The 13,423-nt window shown below is 43.3% G+C and overlaps 1 protein-coding gene across 1 annotated transcript; it reads right to left on the bottom strand.

Moving 5' to 3' along the window:
* Nucleotides 1–8,984: 8,984 nt before the first annotated feature.
* Nucleotides 8,985–12,615, bottom strand: LOC124692238 (protein FAR1-RELATED SEQUENCE 5-like). Its single transcript, XM_047225559.1, has 6 exons — nucleotides 12,404–12,615; nucleotides 12,187–12,309; nucleotides 11,966–12,112; nucleotides 11,773–11,826; nucleotides 11,630–11,692; nucleotides 8,985–11,538 (listed from the first exon to the last, which is right to left on the bottom strand). The coding sequence occupies exons 1-6, from the start codon at nucleotides 12,407–12,409 to the stop codon at nucleotides 9,397–9,399; spliced, it is 2,535 nt and encodes an 844-aa protein (XP_047081515.1). The 5' UTR covers nucleotides 12,410–12,615; the 3' UTR covers nucleotides 8,985–9,396.
* Between the last annotated feature and the right edge of the window lie 808 nt (nucleotides 12,616–13,423).

Raw genomic sequence — 13,423 nt, 5'->3', positions numbered from 1 at the left:
AAGAATATGATGTTCGGAAGCCTAATTAGTTGTTAAGGAAAGATAGAGTTGTATTAGGAATACAGAGATTTGTAACTTTACGGGTCGAACTCAGAGAGTCTCCCGGAATATGTAGTAATACGAAACCCTCGGCTCCGCCTCCTATATAAGGGGGAGTCGAGGGACAAAGAAAGGATTGAATCCATTGTCAACACAACCCTAGTTTCTTAATCGTCGAGTACTTCTCGGCTGAAACCTTTGAGATCTACTTGCCCTCTACTTCCAACTAAACCCTAGTCTACAATACGTAGGCTTTGATAAGTTAATCCCTTGTCAGCGGGCACCTCCTCCGGAAACACATCATGGAATTTCTGCAAAACATGAGAAACACCAAGAGAAATAGGGGTCATGTCATTAGAAACCAAAACCTCACCCTTGTACATGAGCACAATAGGCATGGCTGTAGGATCCTCGCTAAATTCTCTCATATCTTCTTTGGTGGCTAATAGCACTAAGGAATTCACTCTCTCACTTTTCGTTATATCACTCACGGTATTACAATTCTCTCGCCTATCTATGGGTGCATCCTCCAAGTGTACTTCAGTTTTCTGACGAGATTCATTGACAATCTGTTGTGCTGACATAGGCTGCAAGTTAATTTTCTTGCCCTTGAACTCCAAGTGATATGTATTGGCACGGCCATTATGTTGCACAGAATGGTCATAGATCCATGGCCGACCCAATAGTAGGTGACACACCGTCATAGGAACCACATCAAAATCAATGGAATCCTTATACGGTCCAATCTCAAAATCCACACGCACCATGTGATTTACCTTCATCTCACCATTATCACTCAACCACTGAATATAATATGGATGCGCGTGCGGTAGATACTTCAGCTTCAGCTTGGCACACAACTCCTTGCTTGCTAGATTGCGACAACTCCCGCCATCAATAATGACTTTGCAAGCTTTATCAGGACCAACTAGTGCCTTTGTTTGGAACAAATTGCAGCGTTGAGTAGATGCACTCGGCTGCACATTAAGAGCACGATGTGACACAACAATAGTGCGAGCTTCAGACGAAAAAGCATCTACACCATCACTGTCATAATCATCATCTTCTGGAGCATATGGATCAGCATCATCTCCAGTCTCATAATCATCATGGTCATTAATGATCATCACCTTTCTGTTAGGATAATCTCTCTTGAAGTGACCCTTTCCTCCACATGTATGACAATTCATATCGCGGTTACGCGTCGTAGACATGCTAGAACCACTTGTACTAGCAGCAGGTTCGGACTTCTTTGTGTTGGACACATTGGAGACCGACTTGCTAGATGAAGTAGGAAAAGGTGCGGGGCGCGAAGATGGCGCCGGTGCCATAGAGAGAGGCGTCCTAGGCATATACCGCCCAGCTCCAGTAGCACGTCCTTTGACTAGCGCCTCATCAGCCAACTGTGCTTCAGCTTCTCTTGCATGATGTAGCAGCTGATTCATAGTAGTGTAACTTTGATAACGAACAATGCCTTTGACATTATACTTCAAACCATGTAGGAAACATTGCATTGTCATCTCAAGTGACTCACGGACACGGCCACATTGCATAAGCATCTCCATCTCCATGTAATAAGCATCAACTATCATAACACCTTGTCTCAAGAGGGTCAACTTATCATATATAGATCGCAAATAATTAGTGGGAACGAAACGAGCTTGCATAATGGCCTTCATCTCGCGCCATGTAAGAACTGGCAATTCATTATCTTCCTGACGAGCACGTGTAACTCCATCCCACCAACGCAATGCATAACCATCAAATTCGGAGGAAGCAAGCTTAACCTTCCTATCTTCAGTATAGTCATGTAGGCGCCATAACTTCTCAATCCTCAGCTCCCAAGTAAGGTATTCTTCAACATCAGCACCTCCTTCAAATTTGGGTATTGAGAACTTTGGCTTACCCAAACCATCGTCTTGCGGTTGTGGAGGGACACGGCGAGCTCCGAGTTCAACAAAGCCACGACCACGGTTACCACGTCCAACACCATGACCAGCACCACGCGCTTCATCTTGAAGCTCAGCATCTTCATCTTCAGGTTGTTGTTGTTGTTGTTGGGTCAAATTCTCAACAGCTAAAGTCAATGCTTGAATATTGCGCTGAATATCCGTCATTTGATCTTGCATTGCATTGACGGTCTCATTAGTAGTATCCAGCTTCTTGGCGACCTCCTGAACGGTCCCCTTAAGTTCTTCGTCCTGATCGCGGAACTCACGTCGCATCTCATTACGAAGAGCTTCATACTCCCTCCATGTCATAACATCAGCTGCATCCTTGTTTTTCTGGTTAACAATTTTTCATCACTAGAAGACATTGTTAGTAGATTAGTGCACTAAAACAAATATATATAGTGGTACTCTCACAACTCACTCGAAACTGATAAGAAAAGGTAGTCTTACCGCTCCAAAGTGAATTAGTATTGCTTACCACTTGTAGTGATGGCTAGTGCACGGATGTAGCGAAGCAAATATCAAGGGTATAAGAACAATCACATGATAAAGCAGGATATATGTGGGGTTGTAGGTAGTCTACCTATTTGCACCAATAACAAGCTCTAGCGCTGACCGTAGAACAACCGATGATACTCACCAAAGGCGATAAATGTGGCAATGCAACTATTTGGATGAAAAGGTTGCAATGCACCCGAGAGACACTAGGAAAGCTCAATGGGACATGCACAGGATTGCTCAACTACAGGTGCAGGGAAGTAAACTTAGGCCTTCACTTGATTCTACTAGCACTTCACTTTTCTTTTTGGATTTTCTTTTTATCACACGCAACACTTGTAGCTCTTTTCGCTTTTTTTTTTTTGCATTTTATGACACAACTTGATGTGGCCTAAGGGCTAGGGTGTGCCCAGATCCCACGAATTTGACCAAGTGAGTGGATGAATGAGGGGGAAGAGGATGAAGAACACAAGATCCAAATAAGAACACACACACACAACCCAACACAAACCAATTTACTCCCTTGGTTGGTTAGACCAAGCCAATAGAACCACTTCTTAGAGAGACCCTTGGGTAGAATCTAAGAAGTGAGAGATTGGTGATGGAGATCCAACTAGAACTTAGATGAAAGAGGTAGAAGCCTTGAATCATCCATGAAGAGCAGAAATCCCTCAAGAGTGCCTTGATACAAAGAACATAGTTCTAGGGAGACAAAGCTCAAACTAGTTTAAGCCTAAATCTTGTCTAACCCAAATCTGGGGAGAGGGATGAGGTACTCATAGGTCCAGATTTGTACAGGGGTAAAATGGGCATTACAGAAAGTATCCTGGTCCATAGATGATAAATCAACGGTCTGGATGAAGTCAACTTGGGTGTGGCAGGCAGTGCCGGCGTGCACGGGGCGGCAGTGCCGGTGGGGCCGGCAGTGCCGGTGGCATTGGGGCGACAGTGCCGGCCCTGGGTCTTCGTTGCGTCTTCAACAGGTGAGGCCGGTAGTGCCGACGTCTGGAGGCCGGCAGTGCCGGCGTCTAGGGGCCGGCAGTGCCGGGGTGTGCAGGCCGGCAGTGCCGGTGTCCAGGGGCCGGCAGTGCCGGGGTGTCGAGGCCGGCAGCTCCGGGGTGACGAGGCCGGCAGTGCCGGTCCTGAGTGGCGGCCTCCGGCTGGAACTCTTCTTCTCCTCCTTCCTTGTCCAGCATCGGATCTCCTGCGACGTTCTTCTCTCGGGGCTCGTATCTGATAACACAAAGCATATCGGCATGAGGTAGCATTCCATCCAAAGTAGTTCCAAGATTGAGCGTCGAGAGGATTGAGTTCACCTTTTCATGTAGGGCTTTCACCCGAGCTCGAGTCATAGGTCCACTTGGGAGAATGGTTGGTCTTGATGTAGTGTCGCCCTTAGGCGGGGCTGCATCACAACTCCTTGTAACACGGCCAACAGATAATGCAAAGCACCAAAACCCTAATGAGCAGCCTGTCGAGCGGTAAAACTAGTCTCTTCTGGGGAAGTTCCTAGTCATTTATATCGAAAGGCTGTGGCTATGGTTGGAAACAAGCAAACTGTATGATATGTGTACTCGGAGTAACAAAAACTATAAACTAGATGATATTGAAACACAAACCCTAGACAATCTACTAGAAGGACGAAAAAGATACGCAAAAACAACTACAAAAAGCAACTAAAACTCGAAATTAGTGGAATCTAAGGCTATGGCAAACCCTAACCCTAACTTTTTATGGCTTCTTCTGGATACGGAACACTCACAACTCAACTATGGGGTCGATTGTGGATGACTTACCGAGGAAACGCGGAGCTCTGATACCAAGATGATAAGGGGTTGCCCGATCTTCTCAGTAAGCGACGGTGGATGTGATGAACACATGAAGAACGCAGCGGAGATAACACGGTGATGAAGAGGATGATAACTTCTATGGCGCTGACGAGTCTCTCGATCGATCCCTGTCTCCAATGCAATAGCTCTCAACCCTACAAGATATTCGCAACTCCACACACTTGCGCACGTAGCCGCCGACCACGAAGCGGTAAGTTGCAACCGTCTAATTCCCAATGGAACATCAGATCACACAAGACTTTCAGTAGCAAAACACCAAATCGATTCAGATCGGTGTAGAGATTCAATAGATTTGCAAAGCAATCAACTATGAACTAGGGTTTATCTTAAACGTGGTCTAAACCTAATTTGGGGGCGTCCTGGGCACTTATATAGGGGTTCAGGACGACCTGGGGTCGAAAAGATACATTAAAAACTGACCCAGATTGGATCTGGTCGAGACAGACTCGGACTCGGCCGGCGTGGGGGGCGGTCGACCGGGCCTGGGATCGGCCGGTCCGGTTTGGTCCGGGCCTGGGACCGGGCCATGACTGGGCAGGGGATGGGTGGCTCACTACACCCGTCGGATGGCGCAAGCGCTGGATCCGGTGGGCGCCGGGCGCACCCGGCGTGGGGTCCGGTTGGACCGGGCCTGGGACCGGGCAGGCCGGCGTGGCGGCCGGTCTGACCGGGCTGTGCACCGGCCTGGACTTGATCTTCCTCCCTCGCGCATGCCTCCCTCTCCTCCCTCGCGCTTCCTTGGGATATCTTCATGTCCAGCTCCATGTCCAGCTTCACATCCAGCTGCTCCTCTTCTCCTTGTCCGATGTTTTCTCCATCTTCGTACCTGATCATACATAAGTAACATGACTTAGGCAGTATAAAGTTATCATCGATCAAGGTACCACTTAGGAACAAATTCACCTGTTGTTTGAGTAGCTTCGCACGAGCTCTTGTCATAGGTCCAATCCTAACTTCATTGGACTTGAACTTCACGACAACATCGTCTTCATGTTGTAATGACGGAGGTAGTAGTTTGTTGGGATGTCCTCATCACTTGACCAGTCGAGAAAGGCTAGCCTGATAAGGTGCATCGGGAAATCTTACTGAACCAGTTTTATTTATGAAAAATAAAATAACTATTATTCATGAAATGAAAGAAAAGAAAATGCATTATTAAAAAAATCGCAAGTCAAGGCAGCGGTGCTTGCATGGGCTAATGAGCCGTGAGGAGAAAGGTACTACCTCCGATTCAAGGAATAAGGCGCCCTCGTTTTACGTGCTTTTCGTTTGACTAAGTATTACTTCAAATATATAAAGATTGTTTGTATAAAATTAACATCATTAGAAAGTGCTTTTCAATACGAATCCAACGATACTAATTACATATAATATAATCAAGATTTTGTTGCTCAATTTTTATGGTCAAAGTTCGTCTTGGAATACGCGTGCGCCTTATTCCTTGGGACGGAGGTCGTTAACTCGATTAATGTTTTGATTTTCTTACCGCTAACTTATTTATTTTTTTACAATCAATACCACATATATTCATAGAATAAATAGTACATGATAGAGATACATGAGCTGTTTTCAAAGATTACTAAATAAAATCTAAAAAAGGACTAAATCTTCAAGGTCTTCAAACTCTTTCTTCTTCCATGACACAATCTTATACTTATCTAAAACGGTAGATCTGTGAATACTGACGAAGGTTCTCCCATAATTTTAATTTGAGCTGCAATATCAAGGCTACGTGCACGCACGCAACTATTAAAGTAGTCAATCAACATCGGCAAGAGTACTCATTTCATGGCATCACTGCTAATCCGCATACTCATTATTGAAAAAATAGAACAGAAAAATAAGAGCTTCCTTCTAGGCAGGAGATGATGCATGCTTAGGTGCAAAATGTCTAGTTGCATGGGAAAAGGCTTGCACTCCTAGACAGTCAGGTGGACTAGTGTCAAGAATTTGGATGTACAAAACCTTTATCTGCTTCTGAGTTTAGCTACAAAACTCTGCAACATTGTAATACACCTTGGAGATTATGGATCTCATATCACTCCCATTCCCCTTTAGCCAATGCCCTCAAAGTTCCTTCTTAGGAAAGAATATTTACAAAAATCTAGACACTCTAAGAGCCATCACACAATGCAAGGTTAAAAGTGGACGCAACACCTTTTTCTAGATGGATCCTACCTAAACCACTAGCCAAGACACATCATGTCTTATTCTCTCACCACACTACCCCAAATGCCCTAGTCTCTGATGTTTTTCAAGTTGGGGTCCAAAACGGACCGAGGAATAGACTAACCAGGGCGGCTACTATCAAGCTTGCCTCTCAGCTGTCCTTCTTGTGGGTCATTCAGCTATCCCAGGAAAAGGACGAGAGAACCATGAACGATGGGAAAAGGTTCACAACAAAAGCATCATATCTTGCACTTCAAGACAATCATAGTGAGGACACCACCACAGCAATCTGGAAGTCCAGAGTACCGGGGCGTGTCAAGATCTTCGGCTGGCTTGTTCAGCTGGACAAAATCAACACCCACACAAGTCTACACCACAAGACCATCTTGGACACACCCTACTGATGCCCTAGATGCCCATAGATCATTGCGGATAGGCAGCATCTCTTCTTTGACTGTCCAGCAGCACATACAATCTGGCACAGAAACAGGATACTATCTCATCAGCAAACTTGGCAAGACATATTGCGATCACCACACACGCCGAACCTACCACACTCTACATGCCGACGGTCCTCCTCACCATTCTTTGGAAAATATGGGATGCAAGGAACGCTCTCATCTTTCGAGACCAAGTAATTCCGGCTCAAACCACAATCTCCAATGTAATAGCTGACCTATCTCGGGCTCTACCGTTTTAAAAACCCCTCCCTCAAAGAGGACGTCATGTCATGGAGAGACCACCTCTCCGCATGTAATTCTGTGACTTAAGACAGTTTCGAGTGCAATGAAATTCAGGTGGGGATCCTCCCCCCCCCCCCCGTGAATTTAAAAAAAAAACATCGGCAAGAGTACCAACAGCAGTATACCATGGAAAAATAACCGAAAAACTTGGTCTTCGTCGCTGGGGAGCCGAGAGTACAAATCACCATTGTTGAGGACGTAGCAGCCGAGACAAATATTGCGAGGAGACTCCTCGCGGCTACCATGAGAAAAGATCCAAAACCGATATGGCGAAGCAAGATCTGGATGCACATATCTAGAGAATTGTAATCCTCCAACACCACTATTGACGTTGAGGCCAATACTAGATGAACACCAAAACACTAATCTACTTTATTGAAAACACTACTTTTATGAAAAACTCTACCATAAATTGTGTTCCCCCACCCCTCCCGATACCCGTGAGGCCGGCCAGAGGAGGGGGACCGATCTATGGTAGAGACCGAGGTGGAGGTCGAGTTTGTAAGAGCGATTTATAGGAGTGTACGTGCTTCGCTTCCACATTGAAGCTAATGCTGGATATTGATGACGAAGCTTATCTTCATCGCCCACGTCTCAGGTCAAATTAAACTAACAGTACCACTACATGCGCACTTCAATGGCTCCAAAACTTATATGAATGCGAACGAGAATGCAAAAGAAGAGGTTACACTTTAACCACACACACACATAGTTCATGAATGAAGAGAGCAACACTGCAATGCACAATGATTAGTCTGCAACTTACAAGTAGTTTAAGCAGCAGAAAACTCATCAGCTGTACCACAAAATCGTTTGCTCTTTTATATTCAGTGATGGAAAATGTTCACAGTTATGTATCTGCTGTAACAGAAAATTCATCAGCAGTGCAGGAAATTTGTTTCATAATAGTAAAACCTTTAATTCCACAAGACTAGGTGTGTTATCATCATCAGTTTTTTTCACAAACCTAGAAGTTACTATATCTTTAAAATGTGAGCGCATATTTCTACCACTGATACTGCTGCAGAAAATCTGAACCTAACCATTTTAATCAACATGCCTAGTCTCAAGTATAAGCGTTGATACACCTTGACTATAAGCTGCTGGAAGACACAATAACCGATTTGGAATAGAAGCACATAGACATTTTCAATTTAGCATAATAAGGATTGATGTTTGGCACATGGAAGCATATGCTTCCTTTTATTTTGAAATGCATCTTACATACATTTTAAAATGTCAAAAAAAAAAAATTTGCACGTACATCTTCACGTGCTACACGCTCACAAAGTCATTTCATAAAAAATTGGCTTGTCGTGTGACGTGTATAAAAAAGACAAAAAAAAATCGGTGCTAGAAATAAGACTTTTCACAAGATAAATTTCCTCTGTTTTACATAGACCTAAAAAATATCCTTTTTTTGTGAAACTTGACGAGCAAACATTTATTGTGGAGATGTACATGTAGAATTTTTAGTCAACTTTTCAACACTTTGAAATATGTTTTTTGGTAGAGGGAGCATATGCACGCGGGAGCCAAATTGAGATTCTAGCATAAAAGAACATTCAGAAATTTGAGTTTATGTTAATAGTTCAAAATGCAGGAGTCAAATCCTACGCAAACAGGTTCAACAGATCAACGAGCAAGATGAAAAAAGAAAGACAGCTCCAGAGCTCCCTGCACCAAATATAACATGTATAAAAGAAACCAAAGACCTCTACCTGGTAGGGCAGTAAACAAAATATTGGATAAAAATACTGAATCTGTGTGTGCATCAGGCAACATATTTAGCGCGACCAAAAGAATAGATCACATGAACCGCAGGTGCTAACAGAATCATGATGGCACTACCTGAATAGTTAACATGTCATGAATAAGACTACCTAGTTCTCATGGACTCTTATCATTATCTTACCTAGGCAAAACAAACCTTACCAACCATTCTACATTGTGGACAGGGTCCTCCTCCTGGGCCAGCACACGATTAATTGATTGACTACCCTAACTATCTACAGACTTCTCCTGGTTTCTCTTTCAGCATTCAAAACAGCATCTTGCTACTGAACATCCTTGCCACCACACAGTAAGCCTCCACCATACCTTACAAGCCACATTTGTGCCACTGCTGCCAAAGCTCAGCATGTACTAACAGTGATTATTTTCCAGATTTTCAACTGTCATCGCTGCCATTTTTTCTTGAATCTTGTCTAACTCCACCATGAGCATGTTGCATTTTGCACTATCACCGCATATTTGTTTGCCAATGTCAGACACTTTACTCATTAACATTGCATATCTCATTGTATTATCTGACTGTTGTATCTCCAAGCATTTTTCCTTGTACTGTTTTAGCTGTTCATCATACTTGTCAGTCCATCTGGGCACTATGTATTTTTCTGGTATTTCACAGATTCCAAACTGTGTGAGAAGTCTGAATATGTGGCAGCACAGTATTCCATCCCTGGAAAATTTCGCGCATTGGCAATTGAATACATTGGTGCCAGGTTCAACTAGCACTTCGAATGAATTTCTATCATACTCTGGGTTCTCATAATTGAAAACCTTGTCCAGTCTATACGAAGCATCCCTTTGTATCTCCTGCACTTTGAATGCTGTAGAATGAAGCAGTTCCTTCTGCACTTTCAGAAATATTTGCCTTGTGTAAATATGTGCTGCATGCCTTTCTATTGGCTGCAATGAGAAGCATGAAGGTTCTGTTCCAGATTGTAATCCATCTTCCTCATCCATTTTTATTATCATATCTTGAATCTCCTCATATTTTTCTATGAACTTCTCTATTCTATCCTTGGGAAGCACATTCCCTTTGAATAATGAGATTGTCCCCTGGCTACCTCCAGCTGACGCGATAAAAGGATAGAAATCTTCTCTGAAATAAACAGGCGCCCACTTTTTCCTTGTTTGCCACATGAATTGTAGGTACTCATTTTCACTTGCATCATATCTCTCGATGAGTGCACTCCATCCTTCTTCAAATTCTGTTTCTATCAGTGAATTGTCAACTAAGTTATCCAGCTCTCCTTTTATGTTGCCCCTTGCTGCCAATGCTGCTAGCTTTTCCTGTGCTTTCCCCATTACATCCCATTTGCAAAACCGGTGCCTCACTTGTGGCATGACCTCTGCAATTGCTTTTGCCATGTCTTCATCCTGGTTTGTTATGATTACTCTTGGCATGTTACCTCCCATCTCTTGCAAAAAAGTATGTAACATCCATTTGTAGGTTTCAGCTCTCTGATCTTGCAGCAAGGCACATCCTAACACGATTGTTCTTCCATAGTTATTTATACCAACGATAGGAGTGAAAGGCATATTGTGCCTATTTGTGCTACAGGTGGTATCAAATGATATGAAATCACCAAAGGTCTCATAATCCATCCTTGACCTTGCATTAGTCCAGAAAATACTCCTAACTATGTTGTCTCCATCTTTTTGCATAGTGTAGAAAAAACAGGGGTCCCGGAGCTGCAATTCCATGAAGCGGTTCAATGTTTTCTCAACATCTGAGTTTGCTTTTCTCCGTTGTTCTGCAGTCTGCACATTGCCTGCCTGTTTTTCTTCTGATGGTATTTTCCCAAAGCTTCCTCTCATTCTTTTTATAATCTTCATAATTTTTTTGGGAGGTACCCTACTTTGTTGAAGAACTCTTGAAAATGACCTTTCTTCAGCTGACATGTGTTTTTTGCTCAGTAAGAATTTAGCAAACGAAGGGCTTGGACATAAAGGATGGTTATGCTCATTCTGAACTGCTGTGAGCTCCCATTGTCCATTAACAAGCTTCACTATCACCTTTGCTTGGCAATTTGTCTTCTGTATAATATTTCTTTTCCTCTTCCTCTGCCTGTTAGGGTTGTCAACTAGCCTTCCTTTGCCACTCCTGTTGCAGTCTAGCTGAAACTTCTGTCTCTTGTAATTTCTTCCCCTAACTGCCACAAAACCAGTTTGGAGAGCATATGTGTTATAGAACTCGTGTGCATATTCGAGGGTTGGGAATTTCATTCCAACCTCTGGTTGCTTTGCAATATCCAGTACCTCAGGACTAGGATAGAAGAACCTCCCTGTTTCTTTTTCTGACTCACTGCCTGAGCTGCTGTCTAAGTCGCTTTCACTGCTTGTATCGCTGCTAGATGTTTCATTTATTTCCATAACATCATGCAACACATTTTGCTCTTGAGCATTCTGCAGTGAATGGTCCACGGAGTTGGTACTTTTCTCGAATTTAACTGCCGATATCCTTTCTGCATCTTCATCAATGACCTCTGTTGATTGTTCCTGCATGAAGTGCAAAATTTGTGTTAACCTACTATAAGTAGTATGTCATATTACATAGGAATACTACTTATATTTTGTTTAGCTTCCAAACCTGACAAATATCACTGCTCAGGTGTACTGTTCCTCGTCTCACTGGTTGTTTGCCAGCAGCGCCCTGTGTATTTCTTTCAAGTTAATACCAGACATTAAGTCATTCTAAGAAGGAAAGGTAAAAAAAGCACAGGCTTGAAATACCTCAAACAAGTTGCGTGCAGCGGCTGCTATAGTTTTTGCGTCACTCTTAGTGGCCTGTAATACAAGTATGTGTGAGGCACAGTATTTCACAATGTGTCGGCGCCTTTGTGGTAACTGTATCGCCTATTTGCTACACTAACACTACATTATCCACTGATAGATACACAGGCGGAAAAAGAAAGTGTTCAAGCACCTTTTCTCCATGCAGCTTTACTTGGCGCAAGGTGGGTACATGGGAACCATCATCGCCAGCTACAATATATATCACTCTCTTGTTTGTGGGGTTCTCTGCGATCTTCCCTGAATTGTTGGATTTCGCAACCTTTCCTGTCATGACAACCTGGAACCAAACACAGTTTACCAAAGTTATACAGAATTCCAAGTCTCGACGACGAAGGTTTCAAGTAATCTTACTCCTCTGGGATTGGCTGTGGGAACAGCTCCTGTCACTTGCTCAATGTGATTATCCGCTGCAAGCGTCGGTAGCTCGCCATCCATTTGAACACCCGACTGTTCCAGATTTGGGGACTTGGCCACCTGAAACAAAAGCGCAAGTATCACACAAAGTTGCGCAGGAACGTTATCCTTTTGCGTATACCGCATAAATGTTGGCGGCGGGGATTGTATATACCTCCATCGCCAGTATCACCGCCGCGCCGCGTGCGCTTCGGCAGAAGAGGACTAGGGTTCTAGATCCAAATTCCCATTAGCAGAGGGGAGGGGCGAGGGGTTGGATCCGTGTCCCGTGCGGATGCTAGGGTAAGGTGAGGAGATGAGGGGTAGATTTGACCTGGTTGGGGAGAGAGCAGACGAAGACTGCTGCCGCCGCCGCCGCCGCCGTTGTTCGGGCGGCGACGAAGAAGGTATTGACGGGGCTGGACAGGGAAGGAGACTGCTGCTGCTGAGGAGAGAGAAGACTGCAGAAGGGTTATCGTGCGCTGTCTGCTGTGTCGCAATCGAGTAAACATCCACCGATTAGCTATCTAGTGCACAGCTTATTTCAAAACATAAATTTTGATCAGATATATGAGAAAATATCCATCTTTTATGATATTAAAGGGCATATATAGTACAGTATAATATTGATAATTTAGGTTTTTTTTGGATGTTGCAAGTTTAATACTTCCTACGAATTCATACTAAGTGCTGCGATTTTAGTTAAAATTTAAACTAAAACCACGACACTTATTATGGATCAAAGGGTGTAGTTCAGTTTCAAGTACGGAAATCTCAGAGAGCCTAGGAAACATGTGGCCCAATTTTTTGTTGTTGAAAAATTTAACTATTTACATCACAAAATTCTGGATAAAGTTTACAAGTGCCTATGGATGTTTACCATGGTTCATACCAGACCTTAACAAAAATGATAAATGTGAATACTAAAAAAGAAACTCTAATGCCTACTTAAGCAAAAAAAAATCATTTTTTTGTATCCCTATATATGATGTATTTTTTAACAAGATTTTACATGTTCATGAAATCATCTATATATCTCCCTAACAAAAATTTCCTAAATGTTCACTTAATTTGATTAATACTCAGACATCTAACTATATGTGGAGTGATGAGGAAGGACATAGAAAAATCCACCTGGCTAATTGGCCTTCCATTCGTATGAAAAAAGAATATGGTGGTTTAATTTGGGAATATC

Source organism: Lolium rigidum, chromosome 2 (genome assembly GCF_022539505.1).
Source record: "Lolium rigidum isolate FL_2022 chromosome 2, APGP_CSIRO_Lrig_0.1, whole genome shotgun sequence".
Lineage (NCBI taxonomy): Eukaryota > Viridiplantae > Streptophyta > Magnoliopsida > Poales > Poaceae > Lolium > Lolium rigidum.
Note: the sequence above shows the minus strand (reverse complement) of the source record. Positions and strands in the feature narration are given on the sequence as shown.

Bases quoted from the DNA above. Each gene is read 5' to 3' on its own strand.
- LOC124692238 (XM_047225559.1), bottom strand. The intron at 11,827-11,965 runs GTGCTTGAACAC...CTTGTATTACAG, and splicing joins TAAAGCTGCATGGAGAAAAG to GCCACTAAGAGTGACGCAAA. The intron at 11,693-11,772 runs GTATTTCAAGCC...AGAAATACACAG, and splicing joins CTGCACGCAACTTGTTTGAG to GGCGCTGCTGGCAAACAACC.